This window comes from Panthera onca, chromosome X (genome assembly GCF_046562875.1).
Source record: "Panthera onca isolate mPanOnc1 chromosome X, mPanOnc1 haplotype 2, whole genome shotgun sequence".
Classification (NCBI taxonomy): Eukaryota; Metazoa; Chordata; class Mammalia; order Carnivora; family Felidae; genus Panthera; species Panthera onca.
This window is the reverse complement of record NC_138357.1, coordinates 71611438-71637182: the sequence shown is the minus strand read 5'-3', so window position 1 is coordinate 71637182 and position 25745 is coordinate 71611438. Positions and strand designations below refer to the sequence as shown.

General features: G+C 53.3%; 1 protein-coding gene across 7 annotated transcripts; it reads left to right on the top strand.

The window, feature by feature from the left end:
• The first annotated feature begins 497 nt into the window (after positions 1–497).
• On the top strand, positions 498–25082 carry MED12 (mediator complex subunit 12). 7 transcript variants are annotated; one of them, XM_081792710.1, is made up of 46 exons: positions 498–817; positions 1354–1458; positions 1667–1858; positions 1995–2154; positions 3152–3333; positions 3521–3631; positions 3755–4009; positions 4373–4519; positions 4917–5016; positions 5141–5277; positions 5497–5628; positions 6245–6371; positions 6829–7058; positions 7517–7597; positions 7731–7901; positions 8104–8248; positions 8415–8465; positions 8799–8917; positions 9123–9266; positions 9746–9909; positions 10087–10218; positions 10641–10868; positions 11044–11188; positions 11363–11483; positions 11866–11967; positions 12073–12186; positions 12439–12614; positions 12801–12980; positions 14261–14332; positions 14788–14921; positions 15085–15246; positions 15756–15867; positions 16015–16104; positions 16589–16698; positions 16887–17022; positions 17291–17452; positions 18781–19155; positions 19385–19535; positions 19691–19896; positions 20062–20139; positions 20230–20284; positions 20360–20447; positions 22391–22613; positions 22923–23057; positions 23254–23335; positions 23564–25082. In XM_081792710.1, the coding sequence occupies exons 1-46, from the start codon at positions 719–721 to the stop codon at positions 23605–23607; spliced, it is 6465 nt and encodes a 2154-aa protein (XP_081648836.1). In that variant the 5' UTR covers positions 498–718; the 3' UTR covers positions 23608–25082. The 7 variants fall into 7 exon arrangements, with proteins under 7 accessions (XP_081648836.1, XP_081648833.1, XP_081648832.1 ...); XM_081792707.1 differs by having other exon boundaries at positions 19691–19887; positions 20230–20447; XM_081792706.1 differs by having other exon boundaries at positions 20065–20139; positions 20230–20447.
• The last annotated feature ends 663 nt before the right edge of the window (positions 25083–25745 follow it).

The following is a 25745-nucleotide window of genomic DNA, read 5'->3' as shown; positions in this document are numbered from 1 at the left end:
CACCTCTGCATTTTTCTGGGAAGAAGGGCCACAGCGTCTATCAGCATCTTAAAGGAGTTGCCCACCAGAAAAGGTTAAGAACCTCAGTGCCAGAACCTAACGACCTTTAGGGATTAGAGCTGGCCTTTCAGGGTTTTAATAGGTGCTTTCTTATGCAAACAGTTTCTAATCTTCACAATAGCCTTTGAAGGAGGGAACAGTACACCCATTTTTCAGATGCATAAACTCAGAAACGAAGAAGTGGTTTTTACTAAGAAGGCAGAGTTCCTCACCAATGCAAACACCCTTGAGCACAGATTCCAAGCCAAGAACTGCGCGAGGCATCGGGAACCCAGTTCCAGCTAGAGCTCGGCGCGGCGGCCGCCTCCCGCCTCAAGGGGTCGCACCCCGCGGCACACCGCGCGGCTCGAGGACGTTTCGCAGATACTTGGGGAATGAAATCGATCTTGAGCCGCGCGGGCCCAAATGCTCCGCGGCCGCGGAGCTCCGCCCCACGCCGGGCTGGGCCCCGCCCCCGCTGCAGTCGGTATTGTCCGACGGTTCCCGGCGTCCCTCGGTTCCCCTCGGTAGTTTCCGGCAACGATCGAGAGTTTCTAACGTGCCCCCTGTTGTCTCTCGGCTGCCGTCCTCCCAACCGCCGCCCCCCTTTTCGGTTCCCTCTCCCCCTCCCCCGTCCGCCGGCCCCGGCTGGCGCCTCTGGCGCTACGGGCTGGGCAAGATGGCGGCCTTCGGGATCTTGAGCTACGAACACCGGCCCCTGAAGCGGCCGCGGCTGGGGCCTCCCGATGTGTACCCTCAAGATCCCAAACAGAAGGAGGTGCGTTCAAAAATCGGGGCTCTGGAGGGGCCTGAGGCAAGCGATCGGCATAAGAGGAAGCGTTGATGGTTTGGGGAAGGGGGGGCGGGGCGGTTTGGTGAGAGCCAAAGTCCCAAAAGGGGTAAGAGTAAAGTGGGCTGGTGTGGGAGAGTGCGACCTGGGTGGTGGGGGTGGGTTCCCGGGTGTGAACAGGGAATGATGTAGGGGCCACGCTGGAGGCGCCCCCTTCCACACACAGACACCTCAGAAAGTTGTCTGAGGCAGCTTGGTGAGCTGCAGCTGCTCGCAAGCTCGCAAGGAAGAGTGATGTTGAGAGAGCGCTGGGTGATTGGAAATCTTAGTGGCTGTGGGGGTGAGGGTGGGGTCCAAATGAATATAAGGGCCTAGCTTTAAATAACAATCTGTTCTACTCAGAATCCTCCTCCTACCTTTTTTTCCCCCCCGTTGTTCCCTTCTCTTCTCCTGCCCTCCTCTCCCACCACCACCACCACCCCCAAGGGGGGAAAAAAAGCTAAAATGACGTTTTCCTGCCTCAGGATGAACTGACGGCCTTGAATGTAAAACAAGGTTTCAATAACCAGCCTGCCGTCTCTGGGGATGAACATGGCAGTGCCAAGAACGTCAACTTCAATCCTGCCAAGGTGAGACAACCCTGCCAGGCTGGGGGAAAAGGCTGGAAGAATCTGAGAGGGAGCAAAGGCCCTGGGTTAGGAAGACCTAAAGGGATGACCTAAATGGCTGAGGTTTCCTTCGTAACCTAATGCTGCCACATTGGCATTTGCCCATCAAAGGCATGACCACCCCTCTGCCCCTTCTTTCCCACCCCGACATATACTTTTATTCCCTCAGATCAGTTCCAACTTCAGCAGCATCATTGCAGAGAAGTTACGCTGTAACACCCTCCCCGACACTGGTCGCAGGAAGCCCCAAGTGAACCAAAAAGACAACTTCTGGCTGGTGACTGCACGATCACAGAGTGCCATTAACACCTGGTTCACTGACCTGGCTGGCACCAAGCCACTCACACAACTAGCCAAAAAGGTGAGGTACTGTTTCGTCTTCTTCAGGCCAAGGTTAGGAGCATGGGTACGAAGTACCATCCTATTCTCAGATTAAGCTATGTGGGTGCCAGCTTGTGGAGGTAATAGAGGTCTCACTATTTGCGATGTTCATCCAGGTCCCCATTTTCAGTAAAAAGGAAGAAGTGTTTGGGTACTTAGCCAAATACACAGTGCCTGTGATGCGGGCCGCCTGGCTCATTAAGATGACCTGTGCCTACTATGCAGCAATCAGTGAGACCAAGGTTAAGAAGAGACATGTCATTGACCCCTTCATGGGTGAGTAACTCCTAATACCAGGGGTCCCACCACCTATCTCATCAAGGAGTGATAGATGCTTGGAATCATTCCCCTTCCTCCTCTGTATTTCTTGCTCCTTTTTTTTTTTTAACTATTTTGTAAGTTTGTTTATTTTGAGAGAGAGCACGCACATGAGCAGAGGAGGGGCAAAGAGAGAGGGAAAGAGAGAATCCCAAGCAGGCTTTGTGCTGTGAGCACAAGCCCGACGTGGGGTTTGGTCCCATGAATTGTGAGATCATGACCTGAGCTGAAATCAGGAGTCGGACACTTAACCGACTGAGCCACCCAGGCACCCCTGTATTCCTTGCTTCTGCTGTATCTTGCATTCACTCAGTTGGTAAACATTGGGTATCTTGACTATCCACTATGTGCATGTACTGGGCTATCAAGGTGACCGGTACCTTATTCCTGCCCTTAGGATGCTTATAATCGGGTAAGGATGCTAAGGCATATGTGTGAATCACATAATTATATGTAGGAAGTGTGTGTGTATGTATATACACAGTATATATATTTAAGTGTCAAAAGAGAAAGCAGAAGGTTTTTTGAGACTTCAGTGGACAGAAAGATTACTTACAATTTTTTAAAGTTTATTTATTTTGAGAGAGAGACAGAGAGAGTGAGCAGGGGAAGGGCAGAGAGAGAAGGAGAGAGAGAATCCCAAGCAGGCTCTGCGCTGTCAGCTTGGAGCCCAGCATAGGGCTGGAACTCACGAACTGCGAGATCACAGCCTGAGCAGAAACCAAGACTCGGCTGCTTAACCAACTGAGTCACCCAGGTGCCCCAGAAAGATTACTTTCTTCTGGGGACACCTGGGAAGGCTTTAGGAAGGTGGCATTGGACTAGAGCCTAAGAGGATGAATAGGATTTTAGAAGTATGGTAATTGGGGGCGTGGGTGCTGGGGGGTAGGGGAGACAGAAGATGTCCTAAGGGGAGAGAGGGTATAAAATAGCCCTTTTCCCATCTTTCTCCTAGAGTGGACTCAGATCATCACCAAGTACTTATGGGAGCAGCTGCAAAAGATGGCTGAATACTACCGGCCAGGGCCTGCAGGCAGTGGGGGCTGTGGTTCCACTATAGGGCCTTTGCCCCATGATGTAGAGGTGGCAATCCGGCAGTGGGACTACAACGAGAAGCTGGCCATGTTCATGTTTCAGGTAGGAAGAAGGGCATGTCGTGCAAGCCCTTGGTGGAGCCTGGCCTCACATTCTGCCAGTGTAGGACAGAATCTGCCTGCCAGTTTGCCCCAGCCGTGGTTCTTTTCCTCCTTTCATTTACTTTATCTGCCTTAGCTCTAACAGTCCCTGGGTACATGGATACTCTTCCCACCCCTTGCATTCATAGGATGGAATGCTGGACAGACATGAGTTCCTGACCTGGGTACTTGAGTGTTTTGAGAAAATCCGCCCAGGAGAAGATGAGTTGCTTAAACTTCTGCTGCCCCTGCTGCTTCGAGTAAGGCCTGGGATTTGCGGGGCGGGGTGGGGGCGTCTAGGGAGGCTTGGAGGAGGAGGAATAAAATGTGAGTGCCATGTCCCGTGGGGAAAACTAGGGGTTTTGATCGGCATGTCTTCACAGTACTCCGGGGAATTCGTTCAGTCTGCGTACCTCTCCCGCCGCCTTGCCTACTTCTGTACCCGGAGACTGGCCTTGCAACTGGACGGTGTGAGCAGTCACTCCTCCCACGTTATGTCTGCTCAGTCGACAAGCACACTGCCCACCACTCCCGCTCCTCAGCCCCCAACTAGCAGCACACCCTCTACACCCTTTAGTGACCTGCTGATGTGCCCTCAGCACCGGCCCCTGGTTTTTGGCCTCAGCTGTATCCTTCAGGTAGGTACTGGGTGGGCCCAAGGAAGTAGGGAGAAGCATTCTGAGAAGATTTGGGTGTCTGTCCTGGAGAATGGGGGGATTCTAAATTGGAGGTGAAAGCAGGCACCGGGTACTTGCGTGGGGATTGCTGCTTTTCATTCATGGGGTGCTGGTTCCTTTTCAGTTAGTTTCTTCCCGGGATGAAATAGTAGGCCCAAAGCCTTTTAGGAGAGTGGATGAGGGGAGGGGCTCAGAGATGGAGTGGTACTACTCTCAGGGCTCAGAATAACATTGGATCGGAAACCTAAGGGTTGGCTCTTATAATGGGATTCTGGAGACACAGACATGGTAACTGAGTTTGACTTAGCTGTTCCTGTCTGGCAGACCATCCTCCTGTGTTGTCCTAGTGCCTTGGTTTGGCACTACTCACTGACTGATAGCCGCATTAAGACTGGCTCACCACTTGACCACCTGCCTATTGCCCCCTCCAACCTGCCCATGCCAGAGGGCAACAGTGCCTTTACTCAGCAGGTAAGTCTCCCCAATAGCTTGGTACCCCTGGATTGGGATGTGAAGGTGAATTGCTCTTTCAGCAGTAGTGACTTGGGGGTGCCTGGGTGGCTCAGTCTGTTAAGCGTCTGACTCTTGATCTGGGCTTAGGTCATGGTCTCATGGTTTGTGAGATCAAGCCCTGCGTCGGGCTCTGCGCTATCAGCACAAATGGGATTCTACTTGCGATTCTCTCTCTCCCTCTCTCTCTGTGCCTCCCCCCCCACTCACACACACACACTCTCTCAGAATAAGTAAATAAACTTAAAAAAAAACAAAAGAAATAATGACTCGGAGTCTGGTGCTATTCTCTTAGCCTGAGCCCTGACCTTATGCATGCCTTGGTGCATCTTTAAAGCCTTCCTTTTCCATGTCGCAGGTCCGTGCAAAGTTGCGTGAGATTGAACAGCAGATCAAGGAGCGAGGACAGGCAGTTGAGGTTCGCTGGTCTTTTGATAAGTGCCAGGAAGCTACTGCAGGTGGGTGCCAGAGGACAGATGGAAAGAAGGATGTTTGAGGAAAGAATGGTAAGGACATATAGATCTGAGAGTTGGAATGCATCAGGTCTCTAGTTAAGGCCCCTTTACCACTTTTCCTCCTGAGGCTTCACCATTGGACGGGTGCTCCATACTTTGGAAGTGTTGGACAGCCATAGTTTTGAGCGCTCTGACTTCAGCAACTCTCTTGACTCCCTTTGCAACCGAATCTTTGGATTGGGACCTAGCAAGGATGGGCATGAGGTAAGCGAGAAGGGGAACAGAAGGAGAAAAAAGCATTGCAAGAGCAGCAGTGTATATGAGGGGAAGACATGGAGGGGCACCAAGACCAGGGATGTCCGAAGAGACTATCTTACCGGGCCTAGGATGGTGTTAAGATGGGGCTCAGTCTTGAAGAAAGTGGAGCTTGGTTCTTTATCCTCAGCCCTACCTTACTCACCCTCAACTCCTTTTGGTCTCCAGATCTCTTCTGATGATGATGCTGTAGTATCATTACTGTGTGAGTGGGCTGTCAGCTGCAAGCGTTCTGGTCGGCATCGTGCTATGGTGGTCGCCAAGCTGCTGGAGAAGAGACAGGCCGAGATTGAGGCTGAGGTTAGGGGACAGAGATAAGAGAATGCGATTGGCTGATGGGGCAGGGGCAACTGGGGCTGGAGACCAACTGAGCTGGAAGTGGAACCCAAGTTAAAGATGTGGGAATAGGGGCGCCTGGGTGGCTCAGTCGGTTAAGCATCCAACTTTGGCTCAGGTCATGATCTCATGGTTCGTGAGTTTGAGCCCCCACATTGGGCTCTCTGCTGTCAACGGGCAGCCCGCTTCGGATCCTGTCTCCCTCTCTCTCCGCCCCTCCCCCCCACACTTGTGCACCATTTCTCTCTCTCTCTCTCTCTCTCTCTCTCTCTCTCTCTCTCTTTCTCTCAAAAATCCATAAACATTAAAAAAATAAAGTTGTGGGAATAAAGAAGTGGTAGGGAATCTAAAGGGAAAGTTGAGGACATAAGGCCAAAGTAGAAAGGAGTAGATTGGTGCTAGAGTTAGGGAAGCAGTCAAAGCTTCAGTTGGGAGGCAGGAATGAAAATGGAGGTCAAAGCAGAGATGGGAGTGAAAAGCTTGGGGTGGAGGCAAAACAGGTGGTAGTTCGTGCATTACACGTGGAGAAGTAAAGACCCGGGTCAAAAGCAATGCTATGGTTTGTTCTCTCATCTTACAGCGTTGTGGAGAATCAGAAGCTGCAGATGAGAAGGGTTCCATTGCCTCTGGCTCCCTTTCAGCTCCCAGTGCTCCCATTTTCCAGGATGTCCTCCTGCAGTTTCTGGATACCCAGGCTCCCATGCTGAGTATGGACCCCTGCTACTCTCTGGTTACCTCTGCCTAGACCCACTTACCCGCCACTGTCACCAGGAAGCATAACTAAGGGCTTTCTGGTATATATTTCTGTCTTGGGCTTTATGCAGAATGATTTTTGGACATAATTCTAGTCTTTGATCATCTTACAGTTTAATGGAATAAAGAAATAAAAAGAAGAATAAAAACAAGAACATACGATGGAAGCATTTTCACATATAAATAGCAGCAAGGATACTGTATTCCTTTCCAAGATGGGGTGTGGGGCAGGAGGGGGTGGTAACCAACTGTGCTCTGTCCCTCAACAGTATTGGGGTGTTTCTTTTTTGGGGGGATAATTCCTCCTGCCTATCTCAGGTACTCTGGGAGCACTGTGCCTTAGGTGTGTTTCTCTCCCTTGCTACCCATCTCTTGTGATCTCAATTCCTTTTTTCTCATTCCCTCCTGCAGCGGACCCCCGAAGTGAGAGTGAACGAGTGGAGTTCTTTAACTTGGTACTGCTGTTCTGTGAACTGATTCGACATGATGTTTTCTCCCACAACATGTATACCTGCACTCTCATCTCCCGAGGGGACCTTGCCTTTGGAGCCCCTGGTCCCCGGCCCCCCTCTCCCTTTGATGACCCCGCTGATGACTCTGAGCGCAAGGAGACTGAGGGCAGCAGCAGTAGCAAGCTGGAGGTGAGTGGGCTGTGCCTGCGCTAGCCAGTTTCTTCTGACATTCCCATCTGGCTCCCAGTGTCCTCTGCGAATCTCTTACCTAATAGCGACGGTAGTATTTGCTTAGTGCTTTGGGGCCGGCAAAGCCCTCTCATACAGAATCTGAAGCAGACTCCAGGCTCTGAGCTGTCAGCACAGAGCCTGACGCGGGGCTGGAACTCATGAACTCATGAACCGCGAGATCATGACCTGAGCCGAAGCCGGAAGCTTAACTGAATGAGCTACCCAGGCGCCTGCACCCATTTTAAAGCTAAAGGCAATGGCCCGTGGCGCTTGTGTGACCCATCAAAAGCTTGAGCACAGAGCCAGTGCTTTTCCCAACATGGTCTCCTCTCTCTAACTTCCCTGTCAACTTTTCTAGATGGTGGGGAGCAACTCCCTGGGGCTAAAGCAACCTTGCTTATGTTCTGTGCCCTCAGGACCCAGGGCTCTCGGAATCTATGGACATTGACCCTAGTTCCAGTGTGCTCTTTGAGGACATGGAGAAGCCTGATTTCTCAGTAAGTTAGTTAGATCCCTGTGTAGAAGAATTCAGCTCCTGAGGTCCTCCTGTTACACCTCTTTGGGGAGTTTCTTTCTGCCCCTTGCCCCCTTTTCTTCTTCTAAATGTTCTGCCCTTTTGCCTTATCTTAGTTGTTCTCCCCTACTATGCCCTGTGAGGGGAAGGGCAGTCCATCCCCTGAGAAGCCAGATGTTGAGAAGGAGGTGAAGCCCCCACCCAAGGAGAAGATAGAAGGGACCCTCGGGGTTCTTTATGACCAGCCGCGGCACGTGCAGTACGCCACACACTTTCCCATCCCCCAGGTACTGTTCCCCAAGCACCTGAGACCATCCATTTTGAGCCCAGGTTTCTGTCCAAGCAGTGTGCCGAGGGGTTGGAGCTGGTCCTGAGGGTGTGGCGTGCCGGGAAGGACTGGAGCACTGGGGTGCTGAGGGGCATGGAGCATGCTTTTAAGAGGAGGGCAAGAGATCCATGCTGGAGTCTGACGGTGCTGCTGGGATGCAGGAGGAGTCATGCAGCCATGAGTGCAACCAGCGGTTGGTCGTACTGTTTGGGGTGGGAAAGCAGCGAGATGATGCCCGCCATGCCATCAAGAAAATAACCAAGGATATCCTGAAGGTTCTGAACCGCAAGGGGACAGCGGAAACTGGTGGGTTTGAGGCTCCTTGAACAGCTCTCCCCAAAAGAGTGCCCTAGTCAGTCTCCCCTTCCCCAGCACAGGGAACCCCCAGTTATGTCCCAATGTCCTGTCTCTTAGAGTCTCCTGAGAGCTCTAGTCCTTTTGAAACTTCCCCCCTCATTCCCCCCCTCTGCAGACCAGCTTGCTCCTATTGTGCCTCTGAATCCTGGAGACCTGACATTCTTAGGTACCTCACAGTAAGCCCCGTACTGCCCGCCCTCCCTCTCCCTTCCCTCCCTCGACCTAGCACCTCCCTGTATGTATGCCTCAAAGGTCCACGTAGCCTGTGGTCCTCGAAACCTTTGCTTCACTGTCCCCTTCCCTTTATCCCTTCCCCAACCCCTCCTTAACCCTCCCTTCCCTTCCCTTCTCCTTTCTTCCCTCACACCCTTCCTCCCTCCCTTCCTTCCCCTGTCCCTCCCTCCCCCCACCCGTAGCCTTCTCTCCATACCCCCCTCCCTACCCCTAGTCAACTAGTTATCTTCCCTGTCCTGACTGTCCGTTTCAACTGTCCCCTCAGGTGGGGAGGACGGGCAGAAGCGGAGGCGCAACCGGCCTGAAGCCTTCCCCACTGCTGAAGATATCTTTGCTAAGTTCCAGCACCTCTCACATTATGACCAACACCAGGTCACAGCTCAGGTGTGGGCCTAAGTCCAGCCCCCTTCCCACATTCTGGCGTCCTGCCCTGTTTTCCTTTCCTCCTTATCTTCCCCCCCCCTCCCCCCCCCCCCCCGCCGGCAGGCTAAGCCTCCCGGTCTCATCCCCTTCCACCACCATCCTTTCTTGCTTCCCTGGTTCTTCCCACCTCTCTCCACTCCTGTCTCATTCACACTGCCCTTATCAGGTCTCCCGGAATGTTCTGGAGCAGATCACGAGCTTTGCCCTTGGCATGTCATACCACTTGCCTCTGGTGCAGCATGTGCAGTTCATCTTCGACCTCATGGAATATTCACTCAGCATCAGTGGCCTCATCGACTTTGCCATTCAGGTGGGGAAGTGGGGGAGACGAGGGTGGAGGAAGGAGTCTGTGCCGGATAGGGTCACCAGGTCAGGAGTAGAGGCTCAAGCCGGTATCCTGGGGCTACTTGGAGGGGCAGAAAGGCTAGCATGGTGGGGGCTGGAAGGTGAAGTGGAATATGAGCTAAAAAGGCAGGAATAGAGGCTCAAGTGCTCCGCAGGGAGGCCCAGGAGATGGATTAGAGCGTTGGGCACAGACTGTTCTCCCACTGCGGAGTTCATAGAATTGTATCCTAGAGACTGGTTAGATCATTGATGCGGCTTGTGTCGTTAGTAGAATAAAGGACAGTGTCATATGGCAACAGAGCTCTTCTAGACTGAGGCAACTCCAGCAGGAAGGGGCCCAGGCCTGCCCTGGCAGTGTCCTAGCAGGAAGGAGGGGTTACCTATACCATGTAGGGCCTCTTCTCATTTTTTCCTCTCCCCCACCCCCCACACTCACTCTGCTAGCTGCTGAATGAACTGAGCGTAGTTGAGGCCGAGCTGCTGCTCAAATCCTCGGATCTGGTGGGCAGCTACACTACCAGCCTGTGCCTGTGCATTGTGGCTGTCCTGCGGCACTATCATGCCTGCCTTATCCTCAACCAGGACCAGATGGCACAGGTCTTTGAGGGGTAAGCAGGGCTTCGGCAGAACGTGGGGGGCTCTCACTGTGGGGAAATGCATGCCGTTTGGGTGGACAGGGCGAGAAGGTTGCCAAGAGCCTTGAGCCCATCCGTGTGTGGGGACCTTTGTGCCTTGGCCTGTGCACACCACCCGCTGAACCTCCTGACCTTGCTCCCTCGTGACAGGCTGTGTGGTGTAGTGAAGCATGGGATGAACCGGTCAGATGGCTCCTCTGCAGAACGCTGTATCCTTGCTTATCTCTATGATCTGTACACCTCCTGTAGCCATTTAAAGAGCAAATTTGGGGAGCTCTTCAGGTAAGAGAGGTGGGAGGTGAGAGTGGAGAGCAGGACCCTGTCCCATCTCCTTTCTGTTACCACTCAACTCAGGAGCAGAGCACAGCCCGGGACCCTGCTGTCCCTGCAGGGCCATTTGGGAACTGTGTCCTCCACAAGTTCTTGGTTCCTAAAAGTAGGCCTGCCTCCTTCTCTTCCTTATCAGCCTGGCCTCCAGCCCATCTCTGCGGGGCCCACAGTCCTCCTCCCTGCCTGCAGAGGCCCCTGTGCCTTACTCTCCCTGAGGCCCTTTCCTGACCCATCTGCTTTGTCCCATCTCCCTTTTTGTTGTCCCAAGGTCACTGGTCCCTCACTTTCTTTCTTTCCTCCCCTCTCCCGACCATCCCCACTACCTCACCAGATCTTCTTCGACACTACTATCTCCTTTCTCTCCCCCACCGCAGCGACTTCTGCTCCAAGGTTAAGAACACTATCTACTGCAATGTGGAGCCATCAGAATCCAACATGCGCTGGGCGCCCGAGTTCATGATCGACACTCTGGAGAACCCTGCAGCTCACACCTTCACATACACGGGGCTAGGCAAGAGTCTTAGTGAGAACCCTGCTAACCGCTACAGCTTTGTCTGCAATGCCCTTATGCACGTCTGTGTGGGGCACCATGATCCCGATAGGTATGGGGCGTACTGAGTGAGGAACGGGCACCGTGCTCCTGCCTGATATTGGGAGGGATGAGATGCCTGGGAGGTACTGCAACCTTGGTTATTGCTGGGGTGGTGATGAAAAGTTAATGAGTCTGAGGTTTTGTGGAACAAGGGCTTTCCTGAGGGCATTTGTACTTCTCCCCAGGGTGAATGACATCGCAATCCTGTGTGCGGAGCTGACCGGCTATTGCAAGTCACTGAGTGCCGAATGGCTAGGAGTTCTTAAGGCCCTGTGCTGCTCCTCTAACAATGGCACTTGTGGTTTCAACGACCTTCTCTGCAATGTGGATGTGAGACTTGGGCCGGGGTCCTGCTGGGGCACGGAACGGTTACCAGGGCAGGGGACCGGTCACAGTAATCAAGGTAGTAGGGGGGCAGAGCTATGTCGAGTGGAGGCGTACCATTTTGACTTGGCACCCTGTCTGCACACTGAGTCCGGGGTGTCCATCTGCTTTTTCCTTCAGGTCAGTGACCTGTCTTTTCACGACTCCCTGGCTACCTTTGTTGCCATCCTCATCGCTCGCCAGTGTTTGCTCCTCGAGGATCTGATTCGCTGTGCTGCCATCCCTTCACTCCTTAATGCTGGTGAACTGCCAATCCGTAACCCCTAGAATTTCTGGACCCCGAGTTTTGCTATGCATTCGATGGCCCCGTTTCTCATCGTTTGGTGCGGGGCTCCCCGCTTTCACCAGAGGCCAGTCCTGTGGTGTGTCTCAGGCTGGGAGCGGCCTCTTTCTAACCTGGTGTCGGCTGCCCTGATCTTTCCAGTTTTTTTTTTTTTTTTTTGACCTTGCGAGGTACTCCCCTTATACTGCAAGACAGTTCGCCTCTCTACCTCTCCTCCAGCATTATCTGGTTATTTCTCCTTTTGCGTGACCTCGTCTTCCCTCTCAGGCCCTCACCGCTCTCGAAACCACGTACGGTCTGCCTTCACCCTGTCCAATTGGCTCTGTTTTCCTTTTTTTAGCTTGCAGCGAACAGGACTCTGAGCCGGGGGCTCGGCTTACCTGCCGCATCCTCCTCCACCTTTTCAAGACACCTCAACTCAATCCTTGCCAGTCAGATGGGAGTAAGTGACCCGGATCTGAGTTGGCGGCAGGGCAATAGAAAGCTCTGCTACCCCACCCCCTGCCATTTCTACTTTTGCTTCCCCTGATTTGAGCTCCCTCCGCAGACAAGCCTACCGTAGGAATCCGGTCCTCCTGTGACCGCCACCTGCTGGCTGCCTCTCAGAACCGCATAGTGGATGGAGCTGTGTTTGCTGTTCTCAAGGCTGTGTTTGTGCTTGGTATGGGGGTAGGAAGGGAGTGGTGCCAGAAGTGTGTGTAGGGTGGAGTGCCAGCTAAACTACAAAGGACAGTCTTTCTCTCTCCTGAAGGTGGTCTCTCTGCCCTTTGGGGGAGGCGAGGAGGGAGGGAAGTATATTTCTGTCCTGTAGGGCAGGATTTGGGGAGTTGCTGCTTCTGTGGGTTCGGGGTGGGTCTCTACACCGTGTTCAGATCTCACTCTGCCCTCCCTATCTCCTGCCCGTGAACCACAGGGGATGCGGAACTGAAGGGCTCAGGCTTCACTGTGACAGGAGGAACAGAAGAACTTCCAGAGGAGGAGGGAGGAGGGGGCAGTGGCGGTCGGAGGCAGGGTGGCCGCAACATCTCTGTGGAGACAGCCAGTCTGGATGTCTATGCCAAGTACGTGCTACGCAGCATCTGCCAACAGGTCAGTCTCACCTTCCCCCCATACCTCCTAAGTGCCTTGATACAATATAGTCCTGTTTCCAGCCACCATCATGCCACCTTCCTGCCATACGTCGTGTCCCTCACCAAACCCCAGCCCATCCCCGCCCCCCTTACTCCTTACCCCACTCACTGGTTGCCCCAGTCCCCTGATTATCAGCTTCTTCAGGAATGGGTAGGAGAACGTTGCCTTAAATCACTGTGTGAAGACAGCAATGACCTACAAGACCCGGTGTTGAGTAGCGCCCAGGCTCAGCGCCTCATGCAGCTCATCTGCTACCCACATCGATTACTGGACAACGAGGATGGGGAAAACCCCCAGCGGCAACGCATTAAGCGTATTCTCCAGGTAGGCCAAGGTGATGGGGGTCTTAGAGGAAGCAGTGGGGCCCGGGCCTGGGGTGAAACAATGGGAACCCTGAGAGAAAAAGAGGGAAGGAGTCAAGTAGGAAGGTGAACAAGGATGTGGGCAAAAGGTGGTGAGAGAAACAGCCCCGACATGGGTTTAGAAGTCAAGCTCATATGGTTTAGACTCTGGAGTAAACTGTCGGGTGAGGGCACAGCTACCTGGAGTGGGACCATAGCTTATCAGTGGGAGGCATGACATCTGGGAAGCCTAGTTTTGGGCCTCACTCATCTGGCGGCTCGGTAACTAACACAAGTACTACTGAATAGCTCCCAGTTACTGTCTGCTTCGTGCCAAGTATCGTGCTCATCCCTCTGTGCACATTTTCTCGTTTAATTCATACAACTCTGTAAAGTAGGTAGGAGTAGCTGTGTTTGACCAATGAGGGGACAGACCGAGGCTTGAAGAGGTTAAATAGTTTGCCCAAGGTCCCACACTAGTAAGTTTAGACTCAGCATGGGAACCCAGGTGTCCCTGTGCCTTTTCTGCCTCGCCGCACTGCTTCAGACATGTAGGTAACTGGGGGGTGGGAAAGTAAAGCCATTAGGTAGGAAGAGCTAAAGGAATGAGGTCTTTTCAGCCCAGAGGAGATAATGTCAAAGAGAGATTAACTCACAGTAGCCTTCGGGTCTGTAAAGGACTTTGAGCAGCTGGTTTAAAACAGGAGAAGCAGGCTTCAACTTTCACATCAAGGATTTAGGGCAAGCGTTAGGCAGAACTTCCTGATGCTAAGGAATGTGAGGCTCTGGAACAGGAGACCGGAGAGAGATGTGAAGCCTTTCTCGAACCGCTTTTGAAATAGGATAGGATTTTTGGGGCGCCTGGGTGGCTCAGTTGGGTAAACATCCGACTTCAGCTCAGGTCATGATCTCACGACTCATGGGTTCGAGCCCTGTGTGGGACTCTGTGCCGACATCTGAGAGCCTGGAGCCTGCTTCAGATTCTGTGTCTCCCTCTCTCTCTGCCCCTCCCCCACTCATGCTCTGTCTCTCTCTCTCTCAAAAATAAAATACAAACATAAAACAAATTGAAATAGGATAGGGTTTTCAACCATCTTGGATCATTTCGGTGCAGTCTTTCCAAAAGACTGGGATGTAGAGGTTCCTTTCAGACTAGTAGGCATATGTGTCTCAAGGTTATGAGAGATCAGGAACTGGCCTCGGGGTGATAATAGCTGGGGGTGTCAGTGGCGACTTAGTGTGGGGGTGGTGTCTCTGTCACAGAACTTGGACCAGTGGACCATGCGCCAGTCTTCCTTGGAACTGCAGCTGATGATCAAGCAGACCCCTAACAATGTGAGTGGTGCCCGGCACCCTCTTTCCCATGCTCACGTCCAGCTCCATGTGCCAGGGAGGTGGGCTACCATAGAAGAACCTGTGTCCTGCCCTTGGGCTCTTGAGCTGGGAGACATAAGAGAGTGTGGGAAGATGGCCGACGCGTGGGGCCGATGAATAGGGAAATGGGTTGGGAGGGTTGGGGCTCTGAGCTGTGGGGGAAGGTTGATGGCGGTGACGGTGGTGGAGGCTGTTTCTGTGGTCACAACGGTAAGGAGGCATACAAGGAATAGACAGTGGTTAATTGGAGGAATACAGAGGTGCCAAAGGGCACAGCTCCCAGCAGAGTTGTGTCTCTACCCTCCTGTTACCCTCCTGATGCCTTTCTCTGCCCTCACCTCCTATCCCTCCTACCATCTATTTTCCATTCACCCCCAGTCACTATTTAGCACCCCTGTGCCTTTTACCCTCCCCAGGAGATGAACTCCCTCTTAGAGAACATCGCTAAGGCCACAATCGAGGTTTTCCAACAGTCGGCAGAGACAGGGTCGTCTTCTGGAAACACTGCAAGCAACATGCCTAGCAGCAGCAAGACCAAGCCTGTGCTCAGGTTGGGTAGAAACGTGTTAGGAACCCTCCCCGTATGGGTTTTTCTTCTGGTAGTGTAAATTATTTCAGCCTCATGGAGCTACTAGGCATGTCCCTCAAAGGATGGAATGTCCCATCCCTTGCCTGACTCCTCTGGAACCCTGTGTACTCCGTCTGTCTTCTAGCTCTCTCGAGCGCTCCGGTGTATGGCTGGTGGCCCCCCTCATTGCCAAACTGCCCACCTCAGTCCAGGGGCATGTGTTAAAGGCTGCTGGGGAGGAATTGGAGAAGGGTCAGCATCTGGGGTCCTCTTCCCGCAAAGAACGCGATCGCCAAAAGCAGAAGAGGTAAAGCAGAGGGGACTGGAATTGAGGGGTAGACAGGAGAGGAGGCAGGCCCAGGGCAGAAGAAAAGTTGTGAGAAGTTGGGACAGAGGGGTGGGAATAAAAACCACAGAAGAGTGGAAAACCAGAGGGTAGGAGGTGGGCATGGTTGAGCAAGAGGCTAGAACTTAGGAGAGTGGAGTTTGGGGCTTGGAGTGATAGGGTTGGAAGTTTCCTGACTTCTATCCCATGGTCCCGTTCTTTTTCTTTTTCTTTTTCTTTCTCTTTTTCTTTTTCTTTTTAATGTTTATTTATTTTCTAGAGAGACAGAGCGTGAGCAGGGGAGGGGCAGAGAGAGAGAGAGGGAGACACAGAATCCGAAGCAGGCTCCAGGCTTTGAGCTGTCGGCACAGAGCCCCACATGGGACTCAAACTCGCGAACCAAGAGATCATGACCTGAACCAAAATCAGGCACTTAACCAACTGAGCCACCCAGGTGCCCCCCGTTCTTTTTCTTTTCCTCCCTTCTCCAGCATGTCCCTGTTGAGCCAGCAGCCCTTCTTATCCCTGGTGCTGACATGTCTGAAAGGGCAAGATGAGCAGCGTGAGGGACTCCTCACCTCCCTCTACAGCCAGGTGCACCAGGTACAGGTCTCTGGGACTGCAGAGCTGGGCGGGAGGGCAGAGAAGGTGCACCAGGAACCTTCGATACTTTCTCATCAATGCCTTGGGTGTTTGGGGATGGAAGCGAGAAGATCCCTGAGCCGTGTGTTATCCTTGTTTCTGTCTCAGATTGTGAATAATTGGCGAGATGACCAGTACTTGGATGACTGCAAACCAAAGCAGCTAATGCACGAGGCGCTCAAGCTGCGGCTCAACCTGGTGAGAAGGCAGCCGGGGACAAGAAAGAAGCGGGTAGCACTAGAATTACACCGCAAAGAAGCCCCCTGCCTGGGGGAGGGTGGGCGCAGAGATGGAGGGCCCAAGTTCTTCTGGGTCTTCAAGTATTAACTTGTCCCTCCTAAGGATGCAGGACCTAAAAGTGGTTGAGGGACTGGATCCTTACAGGGACCCTGCCTCGGTATCCCAGATTCTGGATACTAAGCCCTAGAAACCCACTGTGGAATGCTGAATGGGATTCTGGACATCCTTTCGTCCAGCTCCCATCATTTTAGAAGTCAGGAAACCGAGGCCCAGAGGTGTCAAGAACTGAGTCATTGGCCTGAAATCGCATAACAAATCATAACTACAGCTAGACCATGGCCTAATGTGTCCTAAGTCGCAACCAAGCCAGGTTCTAATGTAAGCTTTCCCTGAATGCTAGCCTTTGCCCCTGAGCCATCTGACTGACTTGTGGCCCTGGCAGGTGGGGGGCATGTTTGACACGGTGCAGCGCAGCACCCAGCAGACCACGGAGTGGGCTGTGCTGCTCCTGGAGATCATCATCAGCGGCACTGTCGACATGCAGTCCAACAAGTAAAGCATCCCCACCCTCTTCTTTCAGTTTTTTACCCGAGAGGAACTCCCTTCCCCCACCCCAGGTGCACGACCCGCCAACCCGCTGCGATCCGTGTAGGTGTCCCCACTCGCGTCCCACCCTGAGGCCCTGGTCTGTGTCTTAGCTTCTCTCCTTCTCGGGTTTTCTCCCTGACTTTTCATCACAGCGAGCTCTTCACCACTGTGTTGGACATGCTGAGCGTGCTCATCAATGGGACCCTGGCTGCGGACATGTCTAGCATCTCTCAAGGCAGCATGGAGGAAAACAAACGCGCCTACATGAACCTGGTGAAGAAGCTGCGGGTGAGTAGAGGAGGCCTGGGCGAGGCTTGAGGGGACTGGGATCTGGGTTCCCTGTCCCCTGACTCTGGGGGTGCCGAGTAGCCTCAGGGACTCCATCCTGGCCAGAGCCACCCACACTCCCCTTTGACGTCCACTTTCTCGTTCGTATTTGTATGGCGACGGTTTGCTCAGTGTCTTTTTCCTGCCAGGTTCTGGGCTCTCCCCAGAGACTTCTAATCCCTCTTTTTCCGTGTCCTTGAGCTCTCATCCCATCTTCCTCTGCCCGCAGAAAGAGTTGGGGGAGCGTCAATCGGACAGTCTGGAAAAAGTTCGCCAGCTGCTGCCACTGCCCAAGCAGACCCGAGATGTCATCACATGTGAGCCACAGGGCTCCCTTATTGACACCAAAGGCAACAAGATTGCCGGCTTCGATTCCATCTTCAAGAAGGAGGCACGTTCCATTTTCCTCCCATCCCAACACCTAGCCTTTTTCCCCCTCTGGGCAAGAACTTTCCCTGCATTAACCTTGTGGCTGCGACAGGCTCATCAGGCCAGGGAATCCATCGGGCTCTGCTGGTGGGAGCCATCTCAGGGGTGTTCAGGTTATCACTGAATTTCTTTATTAATGTTTCTTTATTTTTGAGAAAGAGTGTGTGTGAGCAGAGAAGGGCAGAGAGACGGGGAGACAGAGAATCCCAAGCAGGCTCCATACTGTCAACGCAGAGCCCAGTGCGGGGCTCACACTCACCAGCTGTGAGATCATGACGTGAGCTGAAGTCAAGAGTCAGACACTTAACTGATTGGGCCATCCACGCGTCCCATGATCACTGAACTTTTTGTACATTTCTGCTCCCCATCATGGGAGTCTCATCCTCTTTCCTCAGTCTCTCCCTTCACCTCTGCCCACCATCCCCACCCATCTTTTGATGTACCACCCATTTCCCAGCACCCTGTCTTCCTCTTTCCTCTGCCCCACCTGCCTCCTGGCCGCCTCCACCCTTGCCTGTACCCCGCCCATCTGGCCAACTGCCATATCTCTTTTATCCCTGCACTCCTCTGCCCCTACCTACCCATCTCTGCACAACTTTCTCTGTACCCTCTGTCAGTTGCAGTATTTGTTGAGTAACCATAATCATTGTGGAGAGCAGAGAGAGAGAGGGGAAGGAGGATGCAGAGTCTGAAATCTACAGTCCAACCCAGTCATATATACATTGTCTTCATTTCTTTTCCCGGCCCATCTGTCTTTCTGGGTCTCTCTCCCTCTCTCTCTCTCCCTCCCTCTCTCTCCCTCCCTCTCTCTCCCTCCCTCTCTCTCCCTCCCTCTCTCTCCCTCCCTCTCTTTCTCTCTCTCTCTCTGCCTGATTCTCACTTTGCTTTTCTCTGTATCTCTTCACTCGCCTTTTTGTCTCTCTCTTCCTGTTTTTCTCTGTCTCCCTGTGTCTGCTTCTGTCTTTGCTTGTCTTTAGTCTGTCACCACCTTCCTGTTTCTGACCGTGTCTTCCTCTGAGTGTCGGTGTCTGTCTCTGTTGCCCCTGCCCATCGCCCTCTCCCCTCCTCTCTGTCTTCCCCATGAGTGTGCATGTGTGCTGGTATATATATATATATATATATATATATTCGTGTCCGGCTGTCTTTCTCTCACCGCCTCCCCTGAATCTACCCCTGACTTTTTTCTTCTTTTGCTGCCAACAGACATTTCCCCCTCCCTTACCAGTCCTCAAGGTCTATCTTCTGTTTTCCAGGTCTCAGCAGCTCACTGTTTCTCATTTTCTGGAGCAGGGTCTACAGGTTTCCACCAAACAAAAGATCTCTCCCTGGGATCTTTTTGAAGGCTTGAAGCCATCAGCACCACTCTCTTGGGGCTGGTTTGGAACAGTCCGGGTCGACCGGCGAGTGGCCCGAGGAGAGGAACAGCAGCGCTTGCTGCTCTACCACACGCATCTGAGGCCCCGGCCCCGTGCCTATTACCTGGAACCACTGCCACTGCCACCGGAAGATGAGGAGCCCCCTGCTCCCACCCTGCTCGAGCCTGAGAAAAAGGCTCCAGAGCCCCCCAAAACTGACAAACCTGGGGCCGCTCCACCTAGTACCGAGGAACGCAAGAAGAAGTCCACCAAGGGCAAGAAACGCAGCCAGCCAGCCGCCAAGACAGAGGTTAGCACGGCCCCCCACTCCCCTGTTATGCTTCTTCCACAGCCCCCCTCTCTCCGTGATTCTGTACAGTTTCTGATTCCTGGGGGCGGGAGTGGGGAGGTGGGGATGAGGTGCCATTGGAATTAAGAAGATTAGCCACATGGGTCTAGCTCCTCTTGACCCCGGATACCCCTTACCCCACCCCACCCCGCTGCGGTCCACTCACCCTCGTCCTCTGCTATTCACACAGGACTATGGAATGGGCCCAGGAAGGAGTGGCCCGTATGGTGTGACAGTGCCTCCAGACCTCCTGCACCACACGAACCCTGGATCCATATCCCACCTTAGCTACAGGCAGGGCTCCATAGGCCTGTACACCCAGAACCAGCCGCTGCCGGCAGGTGAGTGCCAGCCCCTAGGACGGAGGGTTACCCGAACGTTCCTCCTGCCCAAGGGAAGATGCCACATCTGTGAGGATCTGTGGATGACCTGGACACTGAGCAGGGGATGAAGGGGGATGAGGAGCCTAGAGAGGTCAGCCCACTCCCCTTTCCAGGTGGCCCTCGTGTGGACCCGTACCGCCCTGTGCGATTACCAATGCAGAAGCTGTCAACCCGACCACCTTACCCGGGAGTGATGCCCACGGCCATGACTGGAGTCATGGGACTAGAACCCTCCTCCTACAAGACATCTGTCTACCGACAGCAGCAGCCCGCGGTGCCCCAAGGACAGCGCCTTCGCCAACAGCTCCAGGCAAAGATAGTGAGAGGGGCAGTAGGGAGGGCCGTCAGGGAGAGGGGATTTTGAGGGTCACGGGACTGAGGACACACATGGGATCTTCACAAGGACTTGCAGAGTGGGAGATAGGAGAAACGAGATGGCGGAAAGCATTTCCTGAGTTTGAGTTTGTCTCCTTTTTCCTTTTAGCAGAGTCAGGGGATGTTGGGACAGTCATCTGTCCATCAGATGACTCCCAGCTCTTCCTACGGTTTGCAGACCTCCCAGGTGAGGGCACGAGAGGGTGAAGAGCCAGGGGCCTTAAGGCAGGCTGCTGTGCACACTCTTGGCCCTGACCCCCTCTGTCTTTCTCTGCAGGGCTATACTCCTTATGTTTCTCATGTGGGATTGCAGCAACACACAGGCCCCGCAGGTACCATGGTGCCCCCCAGCTACTCCAGCCAGCCTTATCAGAGCACCCACCCTTCTACCAATCCTACTCTTGTAGATCCTACTCGCCACCTGCAACAGCGGCCCAGTGGCTATGTGCACCAGCAGGCCCCAACCTACGGACATGGGCTGACCTCCACTCAAAGGTACCCAGGGCAGTGGGGGCCATGGAGACACACTGAGATGACAGGGAAAACCCATGCCAGGAGGTGATGGGACTAGTCAGAACATTCAGCAAAGCGAAGAACACTTACCTGGCCGCGAAATGCCGGAGCTGGAAGGGACCCTGGTGACCAGTAGTCTCATATCTGCTTGCCTGATATTTCTTCGAGGCCCAGAGAGGGGAAATCATTCACACAACTATGATGAGGAAAGATCCTGGGTTCTTAGATGTACTGTGTGGTAAGGAGTCATCAAGTCAGTAGTAGAGCAGTTCTACACTGGAACAGACTGGCCAACCAGCCCTCCTACCATGCTGAATGCTCCTCACACCTTAGTTAAGACATGGGAATTATATCTTGAGGCTTTGCAGCTTAGGATTTAGAATGCTGGGGAGTGGACTGGAGGAAAAGTCCTTTAATTTAGAAGTATCAGTTGAGGCGCCTGGGAGGCTCAGTAGGTTAAGCATCTGACTTCAGCTCAGGTCATGATCTTACGGTTTGTGAGTTCGAGCCCCGTGTTGGGCTCTGTGCTGAAAGCTCAGAACCTGGAGCCTGCTTCAGATTCTCTGTGTCCCTCTCTCTCTGCCCCTCCCCTGCTTGTCTTCTCTCTCTCTCTCTCTCTCTCTCTCTCTCTCTCTTTTTCAAAAATAAATAAATAAATAATTGATATGTGTCAGTTGCCCGCTGTGTGGCCAGTGTGGCCAGCACTGCGCTGGGATGGGGTAAGGTGAGTAGAGATTTTAGAAAATACAAAGTCCCTCACCACAGGGAATTTTTAGTCTAGCTGGGAAGATGAGACACGGAAAAACATTTAAAAAACACGATGAGGAGAGATATAATCAGGTGCGCAGTCGTGTGCTGTGAAGTACATGGGAATTCAGAGAAGGTATGAGATCATGGCATCGTGGGCCTGAGTCATCAGAGAGTTTCACGAAGGGGGTTAGATCTGAGTTGGCCTTTTTTTGTTTTTTAGTTTATTTCTTTTTGAGAGAGAGAGCAGGGGAGGGGGAGAGAGGGGGGAAGAGAGAGAATCCCAAGCAGCAGGGCTCAAACTCACAAGCCATGAGATCACGACCTGAGCCAAAGTCAGATGCTGGACCGACTGAGCCACCCAAGCTCCCCTGGAGTTGGCTTTTGAAGGATCACTGTGATTTGGATTTGTGGAGTGGAGGATCAGGAAGTGGAGTCCAGGTAGAGGACATAGCATGAACAGAGACATAGGAACCAGAGTGAGGGGGGTGGCTGGGAGGATAGGAAGAAGAGCTCGGATAGAGTGTAAAATTCATGCTGGGGCAGTAGCAGGAGACAGGCCAGGGATGGGCAGGCTGGTATGGGGCCTTGGGTGCCCGATACAGACTTGAGACACAGTCCCACCAAGAGCTCTTTTGATCAGGAAAGCCATATGGTGTGTTGGTGTATTGACAGATTAACATAGGATGCAGGGATAGGATGCATAGGGAAGGCGAAGGAAGACCAGAGACAAGGGGGTCCAGTCGGTAAGTAGCCTGTTGCAGTGATGTACATGGGAAGGCACGAGAACAGTAGAACTCATATCTTTCATAGTCTGGAACGTTATCGGTGGACCACCATCAACAGCAACAGAAACCACCTCAGTGGGTGTTTATAGAATGTCTATCCTGGGCTGAGGCCGTTTTTCGTTTCCGTAAGAGAAAAACAGCTAAAACAGGATTGGAAGATTCTTAACCATGGAGGTTATGAGGCACTAAAATGTGGTGTTGTCTTTGCCCCTTATTCCCCAACCTCGAAATCTGTCTGAACCCAAGGGGTCCTTCTGGTTAGTGATAGGAGGAATGAATGAAGTGACTTGTTGATGTTTCTTTCCGTTCAGGGACCCAGGACTTCTACTTCTACTCCTATGTCCCTCCCTCCCTCCAGTGCCTTGACCTTTGGACCACTTGTCTTTGCAGGTTTTCACACCAGACCCTGCAGCAGACACCCATGATAGGTACCATGACACCGCTGGGCGCGCAGGGCATCCAGGCCGGCGTTCGATCGGCTTCCATCCTGCCTGAGCAGCAGCAGCAACAGCAACAGCAGCAGCAGCAGCAGCAGCAGCAACAGCAGCAGCAGCAGCAGCAGCAGCAGCAGCAGTACCACATCCGGCAGCAGCAGCAGCAGCAGATCCTGCGGGTAAGGCCCTGGGATGGCAGCTGGGCCCTAAGAGCCTCAGGAGGGGAAGAGGCCGCAAGCGCCTCCAGGTCAAGCCCCTCCAGGTCAAGCCCCTCCAGGTCTGGCAGAGTGGCTGTGGCACGCAGCAGGGGCCTAAGGAGTCGCTTTCCTCCCCTCCCCCTTCTGTTTTCCGGGGTTCCTGGTGGAAGAGATTTGGGAGTTGTCTGGTGGGAGGAGGGAGGGCAGTGGCCCCGGGTCCCCTCCCTGCTGCCGCTTCTGGGGCTCAGCTCCTTTGCTCCCCTTAGATGTATCTATGTCTTGTCTTCACAGCAACAGCAGCAACAGCAGCAGCAGCAGCAGCAACAGCAGCAGCAGCAACAGCAGCAGCAACAGCAACAACAGCAACAACAGCAGCAGCAGCAGCAGGCGGCCCCTCCCCAGCCCCAGCCCCAGTCCCAGCCCCAGGTAGCTGCTGGACTACGACCCCTGGCTCAGGGACAGCTGCCCAGGTTGGGCACACAGCCAGTGAACTGGGATGGGAACAGTGTTCAGAGGGTTAGAGGTGGGAGGCAAAGGCCTAGCGCTCCAAAAAGGGGGTCAGGAGATGGGGAAGGACACAGAAAGTTCAAGTTCAATCTTCCACTCCCCGTTTCCTCCTCAGTTCCAGCGCCAGGGGCTTCAGCAGACACAGCAACAGCAACAGACAGCAGCTTTGGTCAGGCAACTCCAACAACAGCTCTCCAGTAAGCCTGCTTTCCTCCCCGAAGAGAGCCCCCCCAGGGGACTGAATGGGGGGGAGGGGGGAGGGGGGAAGGAGGATGTGGGGAGGAGCTGAGCTGACTGCTTCAGGCCCAGGTTGTAGGGGGATGCATGGCGTCCCATCCCTTCCCTTGGTACCTGAGTAGCTTTCCTCGTGCATACCCACATCCCTGCTTGGTCTCCCACCCCTGATAATCTCTGATTTTTCACAGATACCCAGCCACAGCCCAGTACCAACATATTTGGACGCTACTGAGCCACCTGGAAGAACCGCTTGTGCACTGGATGTGGCCCCACCCTTTCCTCTCAATTCCCAATCTCCCTCTGGGGCTAGCACCAGTAGTGGTTGGGGCTCTTCCCTCAGGCTCCATTTTTAATAAGTTTTTAGTATTTTTGTTAACGTGAGGCATTGAGCTGTTGGGTTTTGTATATTATTTATATAGAGACCCCAGAGCTGTTGCACCCAATACACAGAGCTTCTTTGCAAAGGGAGTGTGTGAGTTCTGCATGTCCGGTAAGGGCGGGCTCTCGGGAGAGTGCTGGGGACTGGACTAACCAGTCAGAGCCTCTGTTCCATTCAGATCAAGTCCCCAGTTTACCGTCTATCCCCTAAATTCCTTGATTCTAATTGGATTGCTACTCTCTCCTTCCTTCTCCAGCCTGGCAACATATTATATAGGTGTGGGCCCTGAGGTTTTTTTTCCCTTTTTTTAATGTTTATTTATTTTTGTGAGAGAACGCAAGCAGGGGAGGGGCAGAGAGAGGGGGAGATAGAGGCTCGGAAGCACACTCCGTGTCAGTGTAGAGCCTGACTTGGGAGCTTGAACTCGGGAACTTCGAGATCATGACCTGAGCCTAAGTCAGATGCTTAACCATGCTTAACCGGCTGAGCCACCCAGGTGCCCCAAGGGCCCTTAGTTTCTTAAGAAGGGCAGCTTACCTTCTCAGTGAGGTGTTGCAGGTTCTCTATAGCTTCTCTCCATGAGGGATATACCACTGGGATGGGGGAAGGCCAGTGGGGGGTGTGTGGGGGGGGTAGGAATTGGTGGAACCCGATTCTTCTTCCACCCATCCCACAAGCTTCAGGGTGGAGGGTGTGACAGACACTGCCTACCCTTGTTGCCACCTTGTGCGCTCCCTGTTGGGCACCAAGCAGTATCCTAGACGGAGCACTTTCCTGAGAATTCCATTTCTGAGATGAAAACTTGCCCTCAGGTGGCAAGTGTCCCCATGGAATTGGTGGTTGAAGGTTGGTGTGGTTATAGGAGGAAGAGAGACCCAGTAACAGGAAGGACCCTTTCCTCTCTCTGCTCTGTTGCTGGAACTCTTTGTTTTTCCAGTGACCCACCTTGGCAGTTTCCCAGGGTGACTGTTGCTTACTCCCATGTTACTATAGAGAAAACCCAAAACTGTTGCTCCAGAGTCACATTTGGAACTGTGGCAGGGTCATTCTCAACCCCTTTGCCTTCAGGTTTGGGGCCCTAGATCTAAGGCTATTCAGGAGAGCCAAATGGTTTACTACAAAGGGGTCTTCTGGTGTGCGCAGCTGGGGCTGGAAGAGGACCAGCCTCAGCCTCGTGGATGGGTGGTACCAGATGATTTGACGACTTCAGGGTAACATCCAAGCCATAGTTGCACGGGATCACTGGGAAGTGTCAAGTGTGCTGGCAAAACCAGGAGCACCAATCAATACCCAAGCTCTAAAAAATAAAACAATAAAGTAAAATCCCACTTTGAGGTCCACAACACCCTTGCTCACATGGGACTTACTGAGTTAAAGAGTTGTGCTCACAAGGAATGGAACTCCCCGGCAGGGTCAAGGCAGACCTGGCCAGGGCTTTCTTCCAATCTGTTCTATCCTGCTGCGAACATTCTGAGGAACTACAGGGTTAGGGGCTTAGCTGGGATAAGGGACACTCCGAGGGACTTGGGGTGGGGGGTGGGGGCTAAACAAACTGCACAGGTGCACTACATATACAGAAACCCAACCCTGAGACCCAAAGAGGGCCGGATCTGGAGGGGAGAGACTCAGTGGTGGGACAAGTGGCAGGCTGCTGGTCTCTGACGTGCTCCAGCAGAAGCAGCAGGAAGGAACAACATTGACCTTTGAGAGAGTGACAGGATGAGAGCAGAGTGCCCCCACCCTCCGCTGGTTGCTGCTAGAGTTGCGCTGGTGCTGAGGAGGGAAGAGGCGATGGATGCTGAGCCAGGTGGAGGCTTGTCTTTTGTAGAGCACGACTGGGGGCTCCTGCAGACAGTGCCTCAGTTTCTCCCTTTGTCTCAAGGTTGCAGGTAAAGTTTGAGCTAGCTGCCCTGGATGATCACCTGTCTTGAAATGAGAGGTGTGCGTGTGAGAGGGAGAGAGGGTGAGCAGAGCGTGCTTGAGCAAAGGAG